Source organism: Rhinocladiella mackenziei, assembly GCF_000835555.1.
Source record: "Rhinocladiella mackenziei CBS 650.93 unplaced genomic scaffold supercont1.7, whole genome shotgun sequence".
NCBI lineage: Eukaryota > Fungi > Ascomycota > Eurotiomycetes > Chaetothyriales > Herpotrichiellaceae > Rhinocladiella > Rhinocladiella mackenziei.
Genome location: NW_013550598.1, coordinates 1,524,881 through 1,548,394, shown reverse-complemented (window position 1 = coordinate 1,548,394; position 23,514 = coordinate 1,524,881). Strand labels below are relative to the sequence as shown.

General features: G+C 50.6%; 7 protein-coding genes across 7 annotated transcripts; 2 read left to right on the top strand and 5 right to left on the bottom strand.

The window, feature by feature from the left end:
- Window positions 1–221: 221 nt before the first annotated feature.
- Window positions 222–2,111, bottom strand: Z518_09367 (uncharacterized protein; the record flags this gene model as incomplete). The annotated part of the gene is made up of 3 exons (XM_013413323.1): window positions 222–1,571; window positions 1,662–1,950; window positions 1,999–2,111. The coding sequence occupies 3 exons, from the start codon at window positions 2,109–2,111 to the stop codon at window positions 222–224; spliced, it is 1,752 nt and encodes a 583-aa protein (XP_013268777.1).
- Window positions 2,112–2,591: 480 nt separating this feature from the next.
- On the top strand, window positions 2,592–5,609 carry Z518_09366 (uncharacterized protein; the record flags this gene model as incomplete). Its single annotated transcript, XM_013413322.1, has 2 exons — window positions 2,592–4,518; window positions 4,672–5,609. The coding sequence occupies 2 exons, from the start codon at window positions 2,592–2,594 to the stop codon at window positions 5,607–5,609; spliced, it is 2,865 nt and encodes a 954-aa protein (XP_013268776.1).
- A 2,066-nt stretch (window positions 5,610–7,675) lies between these two features.
- Window positions 7,676–7,972, bottom strand: Z518_09365 (uncharacterized protein; the record flags this gene model as incomplete). The annotated part of the gene is made up of 1 exon (XM_013413321.1): window positions 7,676–7,972. The coding sequence occupies one exon, from the start codon at window positions 7,970–7,972 to the stop codon at window positions 7,676–7,678; it is 297 nt and encodes a 98-aa protein (XP_013268775.1).
- An 862-nt stretch (window positions 7,973–8,834) lies between these two features.
- Window positions 8,835–10,517, bottom strand: Z518_09364 (uncharacterized protein; the record flags this gene model as incomplete). Its single annotated transcript, XM_013413320.1, has 4 exons — window positions 8,835–9,303; window positions 9,362–9,854; window positions 9,909–10,350; window positions 10,407–10,517. The coding sequence occupies 4 exons, from the start codon at window positions 10,515–10,517 to the stop codon at window positions 8,835–8,837; spliced, it is 1,515 nt and encodes a 504-aa protein (XP_013268774.1).
- Window positions 10,518–13,665: 3,148 nt separating this feature from the next.
- On the bottom strand, window positions 13,666–17,529 carry Z518_09363 (myosin-1; the record flags this gene model as incomplete). Its single annotated transcript, XM_013413319.1, has 3 exons — window positions 13,666–14,105; window positions 14,157–17,472; window positions 17,527–17,529. 3 exons carry the CDS (start codon window positions 17,527–17,529, stop codon window positions 13,666–13,668), a joined length of 3,759 nt encoding a protein of 1,252 aa, XP_013268773.1.
- A 1,286-nt stretch (window positions 17,530–18,815) lies between these two features.
- On the bottom strand, window positions 18,816–19,683 carry Z518_09362 (uncharacterized protein; the record flags this gene model as incomplete). The annotated part of the gene is made up of 2 exons (XM_013413318.1): window positions 18,816–19,577; window positions 19,624–19,683. 2 exons carry the CDS (start codon window positions 19,681–19,683, stop codon window positions 18,816–18,818), a joined length of 822 nt encoding a protein of 273 aa, XP_013268772.1.
- Window positions 19,684–20,320: 637 nt separating this feature from the next.
- Window positions 20,321–23,509, top strand: Z518_09361 (uncharacterized protein; the record flags this gene model as incomplete). Its single annotated transcript, XM_013413317.1, has 1 exon — window positions 20,321–23,509. The coding sequence occupies one exon, from the start codon at window positions 20,321–20,323 to the stop codon at window positions 23,507–23,509; it is 3,189 nt and encodes a 1,062-aa protein (XP_013268771.1).
- Window positions 23,510–23,514: the final 5 nt, after the last annotated feature.

The window sequence follows — 23,514 nt, the reverse complement described above, 5'->3', positions numbered from 1 at the left end:
CGAGGGCGAAGTCCTTCGGAACCACCACTTTCTTACTGCACCGGGGGCCAGGCCAGACAATCGGGTTGCGTATCTGAGTGCTCACCAGGAAGTAGACTGATCATTCAAGAAAGAGCCAGCGTCAGTCTTCAAGCTTCATACTAGGTGAAGCGTTCGAGGAAAGGATAGCCGCTATCATGGTAGCAAGAGCACTTTAAGCGAAGGAGAAAGTGCTGGCAGTATCAAGGTCTCTCGGCTCTCGCCCATCGAACCATGATCGGAGCTTTAACTGGTCTATTGCCGGAAAAGGCTGTCACTGATTCGGTCTCCTCCGGCCGGAGATGTTTAAGCACGTTATGCAATTTGCGTTGGGTGATGATGACCATTCGAATGCCCGAATTGTCGCCCCGCATCACTTTTCGTGCAATGCCTAGGAACGCCTTGATCCTGGACTCATTGGTATGCCAGAATGTGGGATATCCAAGAAGGACAATATGTAGATTGGCAGGAGCCGCTTGGAGAGCAGCATCCAGAATGTGACCGGCTGTTGCGAAGTCCACATCGTCAGGTGATTCTCGCTTTCTCAATGCCGACCAGACTGGTGCGGATTGCTGATCATCTTTGGGAAGCTGTCGCATGATATCCTTCGCTATGCTGAGCATCGCGAGAATAATATCTGTATCGCTGTCCTTGTCTCCGGAGTCTGGCTCTCTATGATGAGGCCCTTGTGCAAACATCACGGCAGGTATCTTGGCTTCCATCAGGACTCTGGCCGTTTGTCTTCCGACAGCGTGGTCGATCCTAGCAGCCTGGTCTTTCGGAAGGAACTCGAGGTATAACAGTGGCTGCGATGCTGCACAAAGCCATTTGTTGATCGCTTGCGCAAGCTGAGGATCAAAAAGTGTTTGGGCAGGGACTGAATTTGTCCGGAATCCACGAACAGAATGCTCCAGATGCCATGACACGAGTTGTTGGAGTAGTTCACAAATTGCTTCCACAGACATGGAAGGAGAAGTATCAGGAGCTGCTGGTAGAGCCAAAGGGAGATCCTTGCCGCCACTCTCGAGCTGCGAAGTTATGCTGTTCTGCACCGACAAACTTCCAGCGTCTGCCCTTACTGCCCTTAACATTTCATGGGTAATTTCGTGCTGCTTCAGATTTTCGCCATGTTGCCAGTGCATGTATTCAGCCAGCGTACGCAGCTCGCCCGACAGTCCGATGCGGGCATCGTGTAGCTCTCCTCTGAGCTGTTCTACATCAAGCCTGACCACTCTCACTTCCGCCTGTGATCCCAGCTCGGCTGCATGTCGGACCGCTGCAGCTTGATCTCTGATGGTGTTGACGGCCTTTCGAAATCTTTCAGAGAAGTCCTTGTGAAGACTGTGCATAACCTTTGCGGTACTCGACGACTTGTACCAGATGATGGCATCGCCAAAAAAAAGAAACACGGCAATATACAGTTTCGCAATTGCGTTCTGTACAGCTTGACTGCGGATCAGCTTGGAGTCAAGGTTACAGAGGCCGATATCGTCACTGATGGAATCCAAAGCATTGCTAAGCTCCTCAATGGTTTTTGAGTGGTTCACGGAAGCCTGTGGCACCCACTTCAGTATTTACCTTCTAACTTGAGAGCTCACATCTGTGAAAGGAACAATAGAACCAAGGCTCCGAAATTGATTCACCTTGACAAGAACCGTGGCCGCCCCAGCCACTAATGATGTATAGGTATTCGAAGAAGGAAATATTTGGAACAGGGTGGAGTGCATGTCAAACTTCTGCATCAGACTGTGAAAAAGTTTCTGCGGCTTCCCTTTGCCCAGGCGTTCTTTGGACTCCCATGCCTGTCTGGACCTCTGAACGGCTTTTTGAAGGTCTTCGTACGACCACGCATCCCTTGCGTCATCAGGAGAAGCCTTCTGGAGGATGCTGGACAAATATGCTCCTTCTTCCTGTAAAATACGAATCTCTGTACTAGCACCAGCTCAGCAAGCAGCTAGCAAGCATCGACAATACGCTCACCTCGACAGGTCTTCATGTTCGAAGTATTGTTTCCAATATACCCTCCCTGCTGGACCAGAGTCGGGATTCACAGTTCCCTGGCTGCCACAATAAGTGGTTAAGTCTGAAGGCATGGCTTTTCGCTTCTACTCAAGCAGGTCAGCTGAAGAGAACATCTCTCTCTCACAGCATCAATCTGAACTTCAGGAAAGACAAGGCTGCTCGATGTCCAGATATGAGGCAGCGGTATGTGAGCGGGGATCATAACTTTTTCTTATGCTTCGGCTGTGGCTGTGCATAAGAGTATACAGCCACCCCCACGTGCTGTTGACAATTCCATTGGGCACAGACAGGGACGTCCCAGCTACAGTACAGCGGCTACGTCGCAGCCCCATATCGCTGGCAACCGGTCAATATATCTCTACCGGAATGCGACGGTAGCTCTCCCAAAGAGCTACACATGATGATACTAGTGTGTGCCTCAGCACCTCAACACAGCACTCGACCTGTTTCCGTGACCCAACTGCGCTCCCTTTGCGTCCCGACCGCATATTTGCACCCGGCAGATATCTACACACAACTATTGAAAGACGTGAAAGCACACCAGCAAGATCATGGCGCGCAATGGCGTCACATATTCCTTGTTCAGAGGGGCCATGGACCCATCGGACCCGGACCATGTGACGGAAGAGGTGGACGGTAAGAGAATAGGACTTGGGTTAGATGGTGGTACCGGACAAAGACTTCGTACACGCAGAAATAGGCTCTCGAAGGCGGCGCAAAATGGCTCGACGGCTGATGTGGTTTTTGCACGAACCGACTTCGAGGACCTTCGAGCCTCTGTCCAGCAGCTAGGGGAACAGATGAACACTATGGCGGATGCACTGCGCCAGGTGCTTGGAGCAGGTACCACCGCTACAATACCTATCACACTTGATCTGCCAATCACGGACAGCCACGAGAAACCGGCGATCCGTGAAAGAATGAAGAAACAAAAAGTGACGCCAGATGTCGTTTACTCAGCCGAGGTGTATCCTCACGATGCTTCTCATCACTCGAAGATCAGGACACCAAAAATGATCAAAAGCATATCACCACTTCGTGCCAGGCAGAGTCGTAAACACGAGAAGCGGACGAAGCAACTGGAAGATGCCTATGCTACTGGTGATTTGCCTGTGTTTGAAGTCCACAAGTACGTCTCCGGTGCGAAACGCAGGCGCTTTGGATCACGTGTCGTGGGCGTTACCAGAAGTAGCTCGAGCAGCTCGGACACCGATCTAAGTCCCTACAGGGATCGTTTCGATGACATTTTAGAACCTTATGCCAAAAATTTCGACGGCCCGTTCGAGATCGTGCAAGAGGCGGGAACACTTCTCCGTATATACTCACCTCACATCATGCGAGCGATCGAGGCGATAGCCGGGCATTTCCCGGGAATTGCTCGGGACAGTCAATCACTGGTGGTACCCGAGCCGTTTTGTGCATTGTTGTACTTTCGTGATGAGCTAATGACGGGGGAGCCCGTCGATCTGGCCTGCCAAGATCATCACCGAATGGAAAATGGCGACCATGATTCAGACGCGTCGGATTCGGACGCCCCGTCCTCGGAAGATGAGGTGCAGACACGTGAAGATGCAATCTCTCATATGAAGATTTTGTACTCTTTCATCGACGCCCAGTGTCTCTCAGATATGCAACGTGAGAAGTCACGGTGGCAGCGTGAGATCCCGGTGTGCACCTTCGAATGGTTATGGCTATTGTTTCCCCCACAAGAGCTAGTGTATGAGGGACGGTCCGCCGGGACGATAGAGATGCAAGCATATCAAGTCAAGAGCTTCTCTCTTGAAGGACCGTTCAAATACGACGATGACGACAAGCCGGTCGTGAATCCAAAGCGTTTGAGACCCATAGATAAGTTGTCCACGGGTCACTCGATCAAAAGAGTGAACATCCGTGTGACTTATCGTACCCACGACGGCCGCAAAGCCACGCTGAGATCGAAACTCTTTGTGGTCTATCCTTTCAAGGGCGAAAAGTGTATCCACGACCTCGAGATCTATCCATCCAAATTTCTGAAGGACCCAGACGGAAGTACTCGAGATCGGCTAATTCAGCGTGGCCGCCGATACCAAAGCTTAGCATCACGAGGCCAGTTTGACTATCATGGTGAGACCTTTTCTGGTGTTCGCCGCCGTTTAGATACGAGAATCATCGTCGATTCGGAGACGTACTTCTACGCGCACAAAGCAACCAACGTAGAACCGAAGACCGGGCAAGAAGACTCCTCGCTCGACTCGCGAGGCCGACCATTCCCGGAACCGATAGATGCAGATCGGGATTACGAGGACAGTTATTCGGATGATATTTATAGATACCCTGGTCGAAAGCCGGATCGGTGGCGCGGCAGGGCAACTAAAAGCTTCCAGTCTACAGCAACATCAAAGAGATTAAAGTTGTCCGCTACAGAGGAACTCCCCGATGAGCAGTACATCATATGTCCGCCCACCATTCAAGCCTACATTTTGAAAGAACGTCTTTGGGGTCAGTGCTCCATATTTTCTTTGATCTGTGCCAAACTACCGAAGCAAGTTCTTCTCTCCAGGGAGACCGCTTGACCCGACATGGACATGCTTACGGACTGTTTTTGAGAATGGTAACTACGGTTTGATGACGTGTATGACTAACCGAGTGTAGAACTCCTCGCGGTAGAATCGATATCCGAATGTGTCTACAACGAGCGCCTTCTCGACGAACTACAAATATCAAACGAAGCTCGTCGCCTAGTTCAAGCATTGTCTCACAATTACGCAATCACGTCCAAAAGCTCGGATGCCCCGGAACACGCAAAGGAAGACCAACAAGGCCCGTGGAGCTCGGATTTTGTACCGAATAAAGGAGGAGGCCAGATCATCCTCCTTCACGGTAAGCCTGGCGTAGGAAAAACCACCACCGCCGAATGCATAGCGGAGCTCAGTCATCGGCCTCTACTTACAATCACCTGCGGAGATCTTGGAACATATGCTTACGATATTCAACGGGGGCTTGAACGCTGGCTCCACCTCGGAACGCTCTGGAATGGTGTTCTCCTTTTCGATGAAGCTGATGTATTCCTGGAATCGCGCACTCACGGGGATATCGAGCGCAATAGCATTGTTTCTGTCTTCTTGAGAGCGATCGAGTATCACACGGGCCTCATGTTCTTGACCACGAATCGCATTGGCAGCTTCGATGAGGCCGTCTTGTCACGTATCCATGCTGTCTTGCATCTACCGAACCTGACCACGGATAATCGCCGGGAAATCTGGGATACCAGCTTCAGGAAGCTTGCGGAAGAAAGACCAAACATCAAGGTTGATTTCACACTGATGAACTATGCCTACAATGACGAAAATATTCGCCAATTGAACTGGAATGGGAGAGAAATCCGAAATGCTTTCAATACCATGATAGCGCTCGCCGAATGGGATGCGCAGCATAACGACAAGTACACGAAGGAGGGAAAGGTGCTGGTTACTAGACTTCATCTGGAAGAGGTCGCCACCATGAGCGGAACGTTCAAGCGCTACTTGGAGGAACTGAGAGGTATGACGGATGACGACCATATGAGAAGTCAGGGTATTAGAGGTACATGAGCACTCTATTTCGTGCCAATATAGGCGTTGTCAACGGCGGAAACCAACCCTTACGACCGGGCTTTAATAACTCTAGCGAACTAAAATAATGCTGCCGTGGCATGCTTGTAGAGTCGAGAGGAGAGTCGAGGGTGAAATCCACCTTATGGCTAATGACTACCGCTGGAAAATGGGCAGAACATTCGACACAGCAGTTCATATCCTGTTCAGGATCGTACAGCCAGACACCTCAATAACCAGCAAATTGGAAAGAGAGGGAGGGTAACTGGGTTGTAAAGCGGCCCAGGTCTGGGTGAATCGTACGCGGGCTAGAGTTATTTGCTCAAAGGCGCGAGGAAAATGGCATCTATATGGGCCAGAATTTTGGGTTCTTGAACTACCAAGGGCCCAAAAGGTGATGATATCTATCGATGTGTTGACATGAGCGCTACTATTCAACAACGATGTTTGCTTCCATACATCATTGCCTCCAACTATTTCGTTACTACGATGGAACCATTCTGAACAGCCTATCCAACATTGTGGGTCATGTCAATTCAGCACCCCTTCTCCCGAACGGCACTTTCGACCTCGGATCATCCATCAGACCTTACACCGGCTGTTTTGCAGCGAGATTTGAACGAGATCCAAGTTCGGCATGACGGGCCCTTGGTTTGTGGACAAACACGTGACAAATGAACGTGAGAAGCCGTCAATCTCGTATCCTGCAACACCAATGGAAAAGTGATATTCAAGAGTCAGGATATATTCTACACTGGATTCCATGGCACGACTATGCTTGGTCTGTGGCGACAAATACTGGACAAGCGAATGTACGAAGAAAGGGCTAGACTGCACATCAGTCGGCAAAGCTATCGTACGCTGAGTGCGCCAAGAGCTGTTGATGCTCAGGCCCGTTCAATGACGAAGCAACCAATTCCAGACGATCCAATAAGACCGAAAGTGATGTGCTCTGCAGACGACATACGCGATCATGATAAGGTTAACTTTTATTGCAGGCCTCTCCCTCTGAACTATACTCCTCCACATCCCTTTTGAAGACGTGACCAGAGATTGTAGGGGGACTTGGGCCTATATATGCGATTCGAGACCCAGAGGATGCCCAGGGAAGACCAGAATTTTTGAATGTGATCGGCTTGTGCAGCTGTATCACCAAACATGACAACGAGGAACGTTCAATTTCTGTTGAACTCTCCGAAACCGAGAATGAACTCGAGGATTCAACTGCAACTGCTCCACCAACGGTGTTCCAAGTCAACCATCAGACAAATACATGCTCAACTGCGGTAATCGACAAGATGGACCACCATCCTGTACCCAGAGCGATCGAGGTGACTTCTGCCTGGCCCATGGTACAGTAGCCAAAAGCTCCACTGTTACCCATCCGGGAACCACCTGGCGTAATTTTTACTGCAGCTGGATCTTCAGCATGCTAGTTCCCTGTGTCAGTGAATGGACCTTTCCACATTGTCAGGAAATGATTGATGGAACCGTTCGGGACGCAGCGAGACCTGAAATCGTCCTCGGTCTGATCGGTTCTTCCTGGGTGATGCCTAATGGTTCTTTGCCATTAGACCGAGGAACTCTCTACGTGGTGGACAAGGGGAACAGGCCTTGGACCATGATGAACATCCACCAACATCGCAAATCGGTTTACCCAAAACTGGCTAACAGGGACCATATAAGATCATCATTCGGGGTCGGTTTTCTGCGATAGATAGTTGATCAATCTGAAATCAGACAAAAAATCCAATATTCGTGCTTCGCTTCCTGATCACTTGTCTTCTGCTGTGCATGAGGAGTAAATGGACTCTCTCTGCTGATCATGCTATCCTATCAAGGTATTGATGGTGATGGGAGGACTAGGAGTAAATGATTCCTCTCTTACATACAATCTCTACTGAGAGCCTGGTAAATCCTCCATTGCGATATCCATTGGTACATTGCCAATGAAGACTGTGTTCAAGCAACAGCAACACTCCCCAGTCCGACATCCAGCCTCTTCGCTTGTTCCTGAAGCTACTCATTCGTCTGTGTTCGGTCCGCGTACTCAATTCCACTCTTCTTCAGCCTCTCATTTCCTCCTCCATCCATTTAGCCTGGTACATCGGTCGTTCCGGCACCACCGCCAATCGTTCCCCCGTGACCTTCCAACCCTTCAGTTTCTCGTGTCCGCCTAGATCGCGAATCGTCTTGAGCTCAACCAGGCTATACTCTGAGGAGTCGCTGCGATCAAAATTGAATGGCTCAACAAGTGAGACAGGGGGGTTGGTGATGATTCGAGGCAAACGGCGTCCGTTTTTGGAGGCGGAACGGAGCATTAGCGGGTGCAGAAGGATCACGTCGCCGACGGAACTGGTCATTCCGTGGAATGAAAAGTCGGAGCATGTTTGGATGAGACTGTTGTCGAAGCCGAGTCCGGTGTATTTGTGAGGAGCGGCGGCAGTAGGGAGCTCGAAGCATAGAATATTTGGAGGGAATATGTATATTCAGAGAATGGATAGACAAATCCTTAAGGAGGAATATCACAGCACAGGGATGGAACTAGGGAAGAGAACAATGGTTGTGCTGTGAGGCTCAAAAGCTATGTGTCAAACTGTCAGACAGCTGGTGCCTAGTGCCAGGAGCCCCTATTCTGACCTATATAGCGGGCTTCCCCCCCATCCATAGTTGCAATCTGCACACGAGTTTTCACCCCTTCTATCCCGCATCTCGCTCCGTTTGACACAAACTTATTGTAGGTGTCAGGGGCAAGCTCGCCAGCGGGCTGTAAAGACGTCAAAAAGATACCTATCTATCTATATAGGTGCAGGGGCGACATCGACTTCCACGCTTGGAAGTCGAATAGGGATATCCTGCGCAACGCATGCTATATACATGTTCTTGGCATGGGGTCTTGGCGCCCCATGACAGTAGGGGATGGAGAGCTCTATTCTCTATCTACTTGTCGAGGTCCTGAGGCTCCTTTTATAGGCACACGAATACTACATTGTTGCACAGAGCAACCATCTGTAACGTCGTCGTCTATAGAAACCTCTTGTCAATGTTTCTATAGTGGGGTATATACACAACACCCCTGTCCAACACTATGGAAAAACTCTATATGGATGCCAAGGCGCGATCAGGACCTTGGTCAGGGGAGGCCAGGGCCTATCCATAGGCTGCGCCAGAGTGACCCTGACAATATTACTATATGCCCTTAATTACCGTTGTTAACTAGAATATTCAAAGCTTAAATCCAACAGCCTGTTTTTGGAATGTTCCAGTAGGGTCGTATTTCTTCGAGACCTTATTCAGTCTTTCATACGCTTCAGGGCCATAACTCTTATAAGGATCCTGCCAGAACCCAGCATAGTTGACATACTTGAACGGATGATATGCATTTTCTTGCTTGGTAAACTCTTCAATCTGGTCGATCACGTCTTTTATAATAGCTTTTACTTTCGTATAAGCATCAGCATCAGGCTGGGCCCAGTACGTCGAGATGATGAGCACGACGAGCTTTTCGTGCAAGTTCGCATTGGGGTCGAAGCCCATTGCGTTTGCTGAGCGTTGCGGTGGAAATTGTTGGTATGTCAAAACCGACATGAGATTGTCGATGTCCGCTAAGCCCTCGGATGCAGCTCTCCAGGCTGTATTGATCTTCTTCAAAATAGTAGGCGTGATAAAGAACGTAGTGCACGCAAATATGGCGCTGCATTGCTGTGTCAGTCGTAGAAAAGCAATCATCAAGAAAATGGATAAGAACATACTATTGGTTCTTGGGCTGTCCGCTGTGCAGTTCCTCTCCAAAGTTCTTAGTCGTATCAATCCTCATCGTGTTCTGGAGTTGCGGTTGGATATCCGCAAAACGCTTTAGGCCGGATCCGTTCACAATTGGCCGTAGGTAGACCATGTTATTCGAAACAAAGGAATTATTCACCGTGTATAAGAAGCTCATCTCAATTGCGGCGAGAGGGTCGTATTTGCCGCTCTTGAGATCCAAGAAAGCTGCTAACTGCGCATTTTCGGTAGCATCCAGAGGGTAATAGATAGCCCCACCCCATAAAGTGCTTTCCACCAGGGTGAGAACATCGAATCGAGTGATGACACCGAAGTTAGATTGGCCACCTTTAAGGGCGCGGAAAAGCTCCGCATGGGATTCGGCATTGGCATTAACGATCTCCCCAGATGCTAGAACGACTTCGAAGTTAACTACATTGTCGCATGCAAAGCCGCGCTCAGGTGAAAAGAAAGATAGGCCACCTAAGACGTAGGCTAGTTAGCGTACGGATATTTCACCAGCCAATTCCAACGAACCACCAGAAACAAATCCTCCCACTCCGACCGAGGATTCACGCGCTCCAATAGCCGTTCGGTTGATTGAATCGAGGTATTCGTACACTTTGTCCCATTCCAAGCCCGCACCTAGTTGGAGCACGTCGTCTTTCTCGGATAGTACAATTGAATTTAGCCCCCGCAGATCAATCGTAACCCCAGGGTCGGTGTTTGACATCTCAGGATGTGGCGAATGGCCCCCGCTTCTTATCGCGAATTTTGTTTGCACAGATCCCGCGATGATTCGAATGGCTTCAGCTACATCCTCGGCCGAAGTTGGGCTGACGATGCAGTTGGGTCTCTGCCGGGCGGTCTGATAGAAGTATGACTCGACTGAGGACTCATATGTCGTCGTGTTTGGGTAGGAAACTTTCCCTGGGAGGACAGCTTCAAGCTTTTCGCATGTCGCCGATTTTGAGTCACCCTACATTAGTTAAGATCAATACGGTTCCTCAACAATGGACCTCATGGCTTGCTCACGCATTGAATGCCGTTGCCGCCGGCAGCTCTGGGAAGCGTCATCATGCAAATACTGAGTACATGAAGAGTCGGAAAGAGATGGTGTAGAACACCAGCGTACATGGCCTTCATTTTGAGGGGCGATGCTGGGGTATTCCAAGAGAACCCTGCTTGTACGATGGAATCCAATTTAGATAAATTGCTTTCGGAGACATACGACAGGCCTGTGAGCCCGTGCGGGTACATACCTGGAAGAGTAGTTCTATGGCGATCAAAGGATCTCGCCCGTCAGAAATTAGACTCTGCATGAGCCAAGTCCGGCACTGTACATACAAGTTCCAGCCAGACAAACTACGAATCAGAGGGTTTGCCGCCATAACCGGAATCTTGTGCCCGGTATTGATAGTCGCAACCCCAGAATTAAAGTTTGTTGCCGGGAAATGCGCCTCCGGTTTGGGCGGCCCGGCCCTTTCGGGTATGGTCGTAGGCTAGTACGCCGCCGCTTTTGACGTCTATAAGAACCCCGTCTCCCATCCCGTCATCTCTTCCTTCCTTTCAACCTGTTTTTCTTTCTTAACACCGCCTGAACCCCCCCTTCTTTGCCGCGTTAGGCCCTCCTAATCCTCGATTCTCCCCCCGGCTCCTTCAAAATCTGCCTCGCCTCTTCGAGTGCGCCTCGATCACCTTCTCAATCCCCGATCCTCACAGCCGGCACTTCAGCCCCCCCAAGTCCCCAATTTCTCCATGGCGCATTTGACTTGCACCGACTGTAACGTGCACTCGGTTTTGGTGGAATCGATAGAATTGAGGGCCTCACTAGTGTTAGATCATAGATGAGGTAAGAGGGTTGTCCATTGAGTCCAGGTGCCCTAGATGGGTAAACGCAATGCTCCAGCCAGCGACTGTTGATGTCCACTTGTTGATACTGTTCGAAGGAGATTCGTTCTCTCCAAGTTGAACCTGTCTGACTGAAAACTTTCGCTGGTTGTGGCCCCCCATCTATAGCCTAGTTATATGCTGGCTATGGGAGGGGTATTCGAGCCTAAAGCAAATACATACTTGGGGCCCGAATGAAGTCTAGGAAGCTTTGAAGAGAGAGCCAGAAGAGGAGTTTCTGCCGAAATCCGCTTCTATGGTCTGGTACCACTCCAGGATTTTGTCCATCCCGGGATGTGAGGTTCCTGCAACTGATACCAACCACATAATCAAGACCTGAAATGTTATCTGAACCACGATTGATGCGACCTCAACCATGACCACCCTCGATGGCCATGGTGACACAATGTGCACAGCGGGTGATGGTGATTACAGAGTGTAGATCATATCCTGCAGGATGCGGGATATCCGTGGAAGAAGTGAATTGCCGTGGAAACCTAGGGGAGGATCAAGGGCCACGGACCACCTCAACCCTATAAGGTATGGGCCTCTGCCCTTCAGGAGGTAGAGGCAAGAGAATGCGCACTCACACTGCGAGATACAACCAGGCAAAAGAGCAGGGATTCATTCAGGACTCACAGGAAGCTCACAGGGCGTTAGGACGGCCCTGAAGGGGGTCGGCAGCGAGGCCACGAGGCGACAGGAGGACTACAGAGGCGACAGACAGGCTACTGTTGAACTGTGAAACAATATGTGGCGGCAGGACCTCAGAAAACAGAGCACTCCTTCAACTCAAGTTGTACAAGAAGTTTGACACCTCGTCGTCGACCCTGTTTGTATGGAAACCCTTAGTGCTTATAGGCCATATGGTCCACGGACTGGATCCGATGGCGATGGTATATCATGAGATCCGATCTAAGCACCATCTAGATATCGAGGCCGGCGCCATACATTGTCCCCAGCCCCACTCGGCCACATGGTCCACGGATTGGATCCGATGGCGGCGCCAACATCCTCACGTGACATTGTCAAGCATGATCACATGATTATCTCAAAGGACCGGATTTGACTTCAGCCAATCAGCATCGCGGCTTTCTTGTCGAGTTTTGCAGGTAATCCTGGCGAACGACGCACTCAGTTTCTCACCAAAATTCGTGAAATTCGCAACGAAATATCTCAGCCATTTACAAATATTTTAGTGCAAGATTTCGAACTATGATATTTCTCATTGATTTCATTGAATTCTGGAATTTTGGTGCAATGGAGGTTTGTGGTTATGAGGATCTATGGTGGAGCTTGCGGTTGCTCGGTTTGCGATGTATACGCACCGGTTCCGGAAAAAGTGACTCTTCTCCATCATCGTCTAGCACCACCAGCTCGTCAAGGTTTAAGAATTCCAAGAACCCCAAACATATTACAGCGAAGACGTACATCAATATTGAGAATGAAACCAGTAGCACTCATGAGCTTACAAGCGTACGTTCGGAGGTTGAGTGAGGGAAAGATGGGAATAGGGTCCATGGAGTTTTCTATCGGATTTGGTATGTGGATGGAATTATTGAAAACTTGAGCGACCGTAATCGGCATTTTCGTTAAATTTTCTCTACACACAGCCTCGAGCTGTGACCGTACATATCACTAGTCCATACATCGGATTTTGCTTTGCCCCCAAGCTTACTTCATGGTACATAGTGCCTCCAAGTGAAGGATGAACCAGTCGAAGGACTTGCAGATTTACGATCGATTTGAAGTGAAAGTGTCATCATTCATCCATTTGTCGGAGATGCTCAACGCACAGTGTCGACAAGCGGTCCTGCCAAGTCAATAATCCTTCATGTTGGATCAAAACAAGGCTACTCAGTTGGAGACTTGGCACCTGATACCCCGTAGGAAGGAGGAAAGTACCAGGAAAATGATTTCTAACCCCACAAATCACATGTTTGCGCCTCAACCCCCACTAGGGCACAAACGATTGCAAGTTCTTGGATATTGAGGCACAGAAACGTTAAATTGCAGATTTGAGGGTAATAAGGAATAGCTACGACGAATTGAGAATCCTGGGGCATACAATTATCGGGTCACTAGTCGGGCGCTTACGCCGCGCATAGGCCGACGGAAGGTGCAGTTCGGCATTGACAACCTCTGCACAACGGTCCAATAGGGAAGTAGCAATTGTACGCCCTGAAGTATGGAAACCCGTCATCCCATTCCAGACCATATCGCATCTCTAATCCCATTTCCACACTTGACAAGAAAAGGGGTCGCTTTGATGGCTGTCATCCTGCAATCAGGGACGAACAAGCAATTTTCATCCATCCTCGTGACTCATGATCACACAACCCACGAGAAGTGATCCATAGCCCTTCTTCATTCGTGACAAGCCATGTATCACATCGCCGTTCATCTACCAGTCATCGTCATCATCCTTGTCGTTTTTCCCACTCATCGCACTTTGTCTCGCTCGTAATGCTTCGGCCAATCCTCCAGCTAGACTTCCACCTCCAATACTGTTCGGAGTGACTCGGCCCGAATCTGTCCCACCGTTCGATCCCAGACTCATTCCACTATCTCGAGCTGGGGAAACACCTGGTTTCCTCGCGGCTGGTACCGGCCGTTTGGCAGGTGGCGCTGGAGGCGTGGGTTTCGCTCTCGCCGCCACAGGTGGTGTACGGGGCTTCGCGTTTCCGTTGACAACGACAGACGGCGTAGGGACCGCGCGAGGAGGTGCAGCCGGAGGCGGTGGCGGCGGTGGTGGAGCTGCACGGGTCTGTTCGATTTCTTCCACATATGCTGATGGTGCCCAGCCTTGTGCATTGGTTTGACGATTTTTGCAAAGCCACCAGCCTAGAAATCCAGTTAGTTTCCAGTCAGGCCAAAATTCCTGACATTGCTTACCGTTGTTTTCTTTTTGTACAATCTCTATGATCTCTCCTGCTGTAATGGACAGTTCGTTCGAGTTGGGCGAATTGAAATCGTACTTGACTTTAGCTTGAGGTTTCGACGGCACGGCCGCCGGAGCGGGTGCAGGAGGGGCCACCCGGTTCATCGATGATGCTGACTCGTTACGAATATGAGATGAAGGTCCATTCATTGCATGTGCCATCGGAGTGGCAGCTGGAGCAGGAACTGGTCGTGGAGTTTGAGTGGCTGGTCGGGCCGCCGGAATCGGTCGTCTCGCCGTGCCTTTTGATGGCTGACTACCGGGACCACCCGGTCGAAGCAACTTGCCCGTCGTGATCGGCCTGGCCACTGCTTTTCCACGAGGAGTCGGCCTGGACACTGAATTTGGTGGTTCTCCTTGTGGAACATGGATCGTCCCGGACTTGTACACGTCATCTCGAGGGACGGCCGGATCTTTTTGGACTTTCACCACCGCAGGTTTACCAGGTTTCTTATTGTATTCAATGGCACTGGAGATCCTGAGATCCATTCCCCCCACCGCCACGGTCTTGAATTGAAGGAAGAATTCCGTCTTGAAGACACAGCTGATAAGGGGATCGGGCTCCTGAGGCGATCCAACTCCTATGGCAAACCAGTCATCACGCAAATTCGATGTCGAGATGTATTTGACCGCGCCAATCGGAATCGTTCTTTCGGCGGAGATCTGAAGTTGATGGTTCACCACCGTTTGAACCACGACATAAATCGATTTGTTCGTCAGCACCAAAATCCGGGGCATGGGTTTGGACGATCGTCCGAACTTGGTGACCAGTAACTCGCAACGAGCGGAGAAGACGCAACGTTCTTGAGGGTTGAGATGAATCGAGTCTCGGAGCACCTGGCCGGTGCCACCGGGCATATTGAGACCAAGATAATCTCCAAAAAAGCGTCTTGATCCCAGCAAGCTGTATCGGCGACGTTCTTTCCGACCGGCCAGTAATCGGTGACCTTGATCGCGGAATTCCACCTCTTTGACCCCGACCTTGGATTTGCGCCAGAACCTCTGAATTCGGGTTGCCGCTTCCGCGCGGTATCGCAGATAGTTTCTCCAGGCTCTCTGAATGCGAACCGCCATGTTGTGCCAATACCGATCTCGCATGTGTTCGAGGCCAAACAGGGTTTCGGGAGTCTTGATAAACGCCTTGGTGACACCCATTTGATATTCTTCGGGTGGAATGCTGGTATCTTTGAAGATGATTTGGGACGCGGTCTTGACATCTCCCGTATACGTGTATTCTCCGGCGTAAGAAAGCCGGGGAGACAACAGGGCAAATCTTTCCACAAACTTATCAAAGGTCTGACGGTAAGCAAAACCGGCTCGTCGAATACGGACGTTCTCTTGAAGACCCAAATATTTGATTTGATGCAGGACATTGGCCTCGTTGTATTCTCGGGGGGATTTGTTCTCGTTGGGCTTGATGGTTCGAATGTATGACGGTTGAGCTTGCATCAGCGTATCCACCAGTTCGTTGGCCGATTGCTTGATTTTGTCCCCTGCCGTCGGAGGACGGCGCTTGTCATCTTGATCGACTTGATGAGGAAACAATTCATGAACGAAGCTGTTCGAACTCTCGCCCACCAGATTCAATAGATCTTTCAGCAATTGGTCCTTGTTCTTGTCCGTCATCCCCGACACTTGGTAGTTCACATCACCGGCATAATGCTTGATGATGAATTGACCCTGTCGGTTCTCGAAGTTGGGGTTGCTGGAAAGGAAATTCAGACGGCCCACAAAAGTTTGATCGGCCGCTCCAGAGTCGGCGTGAGCCGTGGCGCATGCGTCGTTTAGCGCGGCGAAAACGCCCGGAGGCCGCTTGTCTTCAATCAAGGAGCATACGACTTTGTTGTCGAAATACTTGATCGGAGTCCATTGAATTTGTTCGCGAGCATATTCTTCCTGCTCCGTCTTCAATGTGAGCTGGATAAAGATCTGCTGAAGCTTTTCGTTGACGTAGTTGATGCACAACTGTTCGAATGAATTCTTCTCGAAGATTTCAAACCCATAGATGTCCAGAATGCCCACGGTATTTTTCACGGTTCCTTGAGCCCTCAGGGACACATTCGTCCGCGTGACGATCCAGTCGAAAAGGTTGAAATAGATGGCCATGGCCAGGGCATCCCGAACGGCGCCGGCTTGGACCGGATTTAAGGGGGATTCATAGATCGAGCCTCGTCGTCCGCCGCCTCGGGCCGTTTCCACAATTCTGACGGTCAGAGCCTTGTGAACATGAGAGGAATCGACTTCCAGCAGATAGGCGACAAAGTCCACCACCGAAGTATCGGCGACATCGACACCGCCATGATCGTTCTCTCGGAACGTGATGTTCCCAATCCATAAAATGGCCGCCAGCATGCGGAAGATGTTGTCTTGTTCCGCCTTGGTCAGACCGATGATCTGCATGGCCCGAAGAGTTTCTTGGAAATCGCTGGCATCGTCGATTCCGGGGACGTCGAAACATTTCGATCTGCTGGTATAGACATAGGATTGGGGTGGCTGGATTCCAAACGTGTCTCGGTATTCTTTGGGTGCGGATTTGGCGAATTGATAGAAAATGTGGAAGTTTCGTTCGTTCGTGATCTGTCCCACCACTCGGGTCTTTTCGAGCAGATAGTTGGTGATTTTGGCCCCCACCGGCTCACCATTTTGATTGAATTCGAGTTCGAGGTATTTTCCGAAACGGGAGGAATTGTTGTTGCGCAGAGTTTTGGCGTTACCGAAGGATTCCAGCAGAGGGTTGGTGGCTAGGACCATATCTTTGGTTCTCTGAATTCTGGAGTCGGTCCCGCCCGAGACACTGGCAATATACTGCATCAGGCGTTTGGCCGCTTCGGTTTTGCCTGCGCCCGACTCGCCCGAAATAATCACGCATTGGTTATCTTTGTAGGCCTTCATGTTGTAGTAGGCTGATTCCGCGACAGCAAACACGTGCGGAGGCACCTCGAGTCGGTTTCTTCCTCGATACGTGTCCAACACGGGATCCGTGTAGATGCCCAGATCCCGGAAGGGGTTGACCGAGACCAGCACATGGCCGATATAGGTATAAATCTCGCCATGTTCGAATCTCTTCTTGAGGTTTTCGTTGATTGCTTCGTTCGAGACTTTGCTCAGCAGTGTGAGGTCTGAGACGCCCACTTCCTTCTTCTTGGTGATCTCAAATGTGGCCTTTTTTATTTGCGGTGGTCCCAAATCTCCTTCTCGGGGCTTCCCCCCCCCAAACAGTGAAGCTTTTGGGCCGCGAGACGACTTGCCGTCGCGGCGTTTTGTTTGACCCTGAAGATGAGGTATGAGTATGTTTCACATTGTGATTATGGCCGCGGGACTCACCATCTTGGACGAGGGTCCTTGATCAGGTCATGCGTTCGTGTGAGGGATGGCTTTGGAGAAAGAATGGGTGATAGCCGTGCGTCAAGCGCGCCGAAACCACATGCGACTGTGTATGAAAGATGTGAAAAGGAAGAATTGGGGAATTGGCAATGGAAAAAGATCGGTGGCCTGGTTCACTCTCAGATTGCGGGCGGTGGCTGTGGTACGTACGGAGTAACAGCATGAAATGGGCCTATGACATTATCAAGTCGTGGCTAATAACCGACCAGCAGAATGCGCGGTTAAGAGGGACGCTGCGACAGAAGCCAAACCAAAATTTGACCTGCTACGCTGCAATCACCAATTGCCCCAATGGCCTAATGCCCCTGCCTGCCGACCTTGCCACATTATTCTCTGTGGCTGTGTAATCATTCGACGCGCAATTCGAACCAGCAATATGACGGCTACCTGTGTTGGCTTTAAAAGATGATCTGTCTATCTCCTTGACTTGCTAGGCACCGGCATATTCATACTGATTAGCCTCTTTGTCCTTGTTATGTCTATCAATAGCTCACAGCCATCACACTCGTAGATCGGTACCGAGTCGCTCGCATGGAATTCCCTCGACTCTTTTATTCATCCCTCCAGACATCGAACATGTTCCTTGCGGTCACTTGGCCCTAGAACCCATTGCAGGATGTTTATGTTTCCCAGCGAACTTGTTCTTCCTGGTAGATCATCGGATCCGAAGTCCACAGGCCTCGGGATGGGAATCTGTGAATCAAAAAGCACATCCCTCTTCCTCTGTTTCGGCTGAGCATCTCTGCTCTAGGACATAGAGATCAAGGGTGTAAGGACCTTGGAAATAAAGGCGGCGGAAGCACCCAAGGACAGACCGGGACGACGCCATTCTGGGCGAAGACGCGGCGAGTCTGAGAATTTTGAATGAATCATATGGACATTGGGAGTTGGGTATCTTTCGGAAATGTACGTTGGTGAGTCGGGAGTTCTGCATAAGCATCCATAGATGTCAACTCCTCTCGATGCCAAGATGGCAGAGATTCAACCGCATATACCTATGAAGGCGGATATACCATCTTTGACCATTCCCAGGGCCTAAACTGCTAAAGTCTCTCGTCCGAGCCATGATCTTCCATACAGTGGACAGTGGAGAAATGGACTGGCTTGATGGGAATCGTGCATCCTGTGGGATCGAGGAGCAGCCCGACACGCTTCTATTCCCTTGTATCCTTCACGTTTTTGAATTCTGTTCGGCAGCCATTTGATCGCCGACTTCGACGGCTTGCTGTTTATGCTTTTTCACCTCGAGCCTTTTCAGACTCGGCCAGAATCTTTTCTGCCGGGCCTGGCTTATTCTTCTCCAGCGCCTCTTTAGCGTCCTCATCGCCCTTATCTCGTGACACCAAAGAGGTAATACGGGAGAACCAACCGCTCGGTTTCTCCTCTTTTTCCTCCTCTTTGTCTTCCTCATATATCTCCTTCGGTAGTATTCGCACGGCAGGGTTCTGTTTCCCGTTCTTTTCTTTTGCCCGTAAGCGTAAAACTTCCCTCTCCAGTTCCACCAGTGCCCTTCGTGCAGCCTTCTCCGACTCTTCCAAGTCATTCAGTCTCTCCGCCACATCATCCCTGCGATTGGTTTCTTTGCGACGAGATCGCCATTGTTCGAACAATATCAAGCCCGCAGCGACACTGAAGAGGAAAGTTTCGCTGATGAAATTGGCACCAGTCTCGATGGCTTTGGCTTCAGAAAGGGGTCTGATCTTGGGCTTCGGACGGGGCTTTGGAGGTTCGGACGCCTCTTTGGCGGCTTTCGCTGCTTCTTCCATTTCCGCTTTCATTTGGGCTTCTGTTTTGACCGTGGGGATATTGGGATGCTTGTGCTTTTTGGCGGCTTCAGCAGCAGCCTCTTTTGCAACTTGTCTTTCCACAGCTGCGGCATCTTGTAGAAGACCTATCCGCCATCGCATGTCAATTCGGTGGAGGGTCTGGGCGAAGGAAATGCAAGTTCGGCGAAAGCCTTCATGTTCACGGGCTTGTCGTTTTATGAGATTCTTGATACGTCAGCATAGGATGCGATGAAGATATCAAGGAGCTCACAGCTATAGGTTTGGAGAGGGTGCGGATGGCCAGCGAAGTGAACTTGAGAGCGAGAGACATTTTGACGTGAAGTCCTCGTTAGTGCTAGGCACGCCATTCAGGGATCAAATTCCTTCTTCCATGCCTACACTCTGAAGTGAGCGTAACGTTCCGCAGCAGCTGGATCACCAGCCGTTACTTTTTGCTGGAGGGGTTGATTCGGGGCCGTCGCGGTTCAAAGGCCGAACCTTTCAGGGCCACAGACTTAGAAAAGCCACTTCGTTTTGTACGCTTCTATGCCACAGGCTGCTGTGAAAATTATATGCCCGGGGATCACTTCCTCAACCAGCAACCATTTCCAGATCATTAAGTGCTCGTTGGAGTCTCCTCGATATGCCCATTGCCTCTGGCCAGCTCATGAAATAAATCGTACTGTGGCCCACCGCCGTGGCTAGTGCGGGTCTATTAGGTTGGAGCATACACTTCGAGACGCAGCGTCACTTTCCTCTTTCAGAATGGTAAACAGATCGAATGGTTACCTGGGGACTCCGGCCAATCGATCTTTGTTTGCACTCTGCTACAGTTGCACCCAATCTCTTCTTTTAGCAGATTGATCGTCGTCCATGCCACAGACGGTACACGGAACACGGTTTCAATCCCTCATTCCTCCATCAGCAGCCATCAGGCAGATCCCAAGCGGAAAAGGCGGTACCGTGATATGGAGGTTCTCTCTCCTCGATCTGCGAATCTTCCCATGCAGCCGCCCAAAGCTACCAAAAAGTCCAAATCTGGCTCAAAGCCCAGCTCGGAAGGAAAACCCACCAATCCAGATCGCATCGATGACAAATGGCGACCTCCCTCTACGATCACCGAGCCCGGTCCGTCGCCGGAGACGTATGTCATGGGCAAGAAGTTAGGTAAAGGAGGATTTGCCGTTTGCTTTGAGGGAAAGATAAAGAGGACTTCGGAAGTATTTGCACTAAAAGTGGTCAAGGCCAAGGTAGAGCAGAAGAAGATGATGGAGAAATTTCGAACGGAACTTCAAATACACGCGAAAATGCATCATCCCCACATTGTCGAATTTTTACGGGCGTTCACCATCGATGAACATACTTATGTCGTTCTCCAGATGTGTCCCAATGGAAGTTTAACAGAAATGGTCAAGGCTCGCTCCTGTCTCAGTCTGCCGGAGGTTCGACGCTTTATGATTCAAATCTGTGGAGGGGTCAAATATATGCATCGACGGTCGGTGATTCATCGGGACCTGAAGATGGGAAACATCTTTCTGGATGCCAAACTGAACGTCAAAATTGGAGATTTCGGGTTGGCGGCAGTCATGGCCGATGAACAAGATCGAAGAACCACCTTGTGTGGCACTCCGAATTACATTGCGCCGGAAATCCTGAGCAAATCTGGCAACCGTGGTCATGACAATAAAGTCGACACGTGGGCGATTGGAGTGATATGCTACGCCATGCTCATGGGAACCCCTCCATTCCAATCGAAAACCCAACAAGAAATTTATACCAAACTGAGGACGCTCGAATACGAATGGAAGATGGACAGCAAAAATTATATTCCTCAGCAGGCCAAGGACTTGGTGGCGTCATGTCTCAATCTGAACTCCGCCGAAAGACCGGAGATGGACGAGCTGGTGGAACATGGATTCTTCACCATGGGTGTGGTTGCGGATGAGCTAGATGCGTCATGTCTAAGAGGAAGTCCAACCTGGCTTGAGCAGGCGGATCCCCGTGGAGACAAGGTGAGATCCGGCTACGGCGTCACCCATGGCCGAATCTGTCGAGAATGTGGTGTTGGCACCGGTTCTGACGGGCGCCCTCGTCCTGGAGTGGGTGTGGGAGCGAATATTTCGGCGTTGGTGGAAATTGAAGCCGAGAATAGAGAAGGGTGTGCTCCAGCCATTCCCCTGCCAGCCGGAATAGTGTATAAACAATTCTCGGATGCTCATCTGGAATGGGCGGCACGTCAGAAACATCCTCTCTTGCCATCACGAGTCCGGCATCGCAAGCCAACTACAGAGATGGCGGAGGGACCGGCGACATCGAATAATCCCACAAAGGCAGAGCTCGAATTATTACCTGTCGGAGCTCCAAAGGCACCTTCAGTACCATCCATATCCATGTCCCGGCCGTTTCAAAGCTTTGCTGCCCAACAACGACAACAAGCACTCCCGGCCGGCGTGATGCGACGAGCAGAAAAGGTCCACGACGAGATCCCCCAGCCGAAAGAACCGGACGCCACGGAACCTCCGTGTCAAGCACTTTTGAGGGAGCGACCGGTCAGAGCAGCCACCATTCGCGCCACGAGAAGCACTACTTTGCGGGGATCGGTCGCTCCAATATCAAAGACTCTCCCGAGGTCCACCACGGCACCAGAGGAAATGGATGGGCGTGCGAAACTAGGCGAAGCAAATGGGGAACAGACACAGGCCCGCCGAGTTCCAAGCAGGACCATCAAAGCCAGTGATGGTGAGAAATCGGTCAGAAAGAATACCCGATCAGTGATGGTGGCGGAAAACGCCACCATTCGACCAACTTCATCGTGTTCCGTCTCTTCAGGGCCTTCCGGAGAGTTGCCCTCTCGAGTATTACAGCCAACCACTGGCAATGACAGACGAACAGCAGTGGACGCCGCGGAAAAGCACCAGGAACCGGTCAACCCGGTCCAACCGACACAGAGGCGACGAGGAGCATCAAAGGCTAACCCCAATCCACAGACTTCGTTGCCAAAACATCAATCAAGGATTATTGGGCCGACAGATCGTTTCATGACAGTCCCCCACTCATCGAGCGCAGATGTCCTCCAGTCGCTGCACGCAATGCACCAAGCTTTGGATGCTCGAGCATTTGACGAGCGAGCCAAACGCCCGAGATCAGCTTCCGGTACGCGTGACGCGCGCTCCAGATCGATTTATCCCAGAGTGGATAAATGGGTGGACTATTCGACTCGTCACGGGATAGCATATATTCTCACGGATTCCACGGTCGGTATGATTCTCAAATCTTCAGAAGACAATTCAATGCCCAGCAGCTGTGTTGTGGTTCGAAATGGCAGCACCCATACCATAAGGCGGGCCAAAGGACTGGAATATCAATTCGTCCCCCAAGGTCCAGAGGCTCCGGCGGTGGAATTCTATGAGCAAAATGATTATGAGACGGACATGAAGCGTCTGGACATTCCCGCCCAGAAATTTTGGCTCGACCTGGACAACTATCCCAGTCAAGTCGCAGCGGCCCATGCCATCCAGGCGGGTTTGGAGGGCAGTGAAGCCGAACGAATGAAAGAGGTTGCTCTCTTGGACAAATTCGGCAAGTACATGAACAAACAGACCAATTCCGACTGGATGGATCGAAAAGACCGCGAGAAAAGCCGATCTTTTGTCCATTTCTATCAACGAGTCGGAAATGTGGGGGTCTGGAGATTTGCGGATGGGGGTCTGCAATTCAATTTTCCCGATCATACGAAGCTGGCGCTTCACCGGGAGGAATCTGAAGACGGCGCTCGCCATTACCAGGTCGATTCGGTTTGTCTTATGCCCACGGACGCTCTCAGTCTGGCACGGAATGGAATCGCGAGTGGGGAAGCCATGGAACGAAGAAGCGTGCTCAGTGCTCCATTGGAAGATATCATGACCGATATGTTGCGACGCTCGGACATGGAGATTGTGCGCACGAATGAAGTCAAGGAGAAGCTCTGCTGGATTCGAGCCGTGATCGGATGTTGGATCAAAGAAGGTGGATTGGGGAAGATGGGAGAGGACAAATTGGGATGGAGTGGATTGCAAGAAAGAAGGGACGACAAAAGAATCAAATTGCAATGGGTGACGGTTGGAAGATTTGGTGGTGATGGCGACGGAGCCAGTAAAGGAGATATGAAGCATTCTTAAAAGCG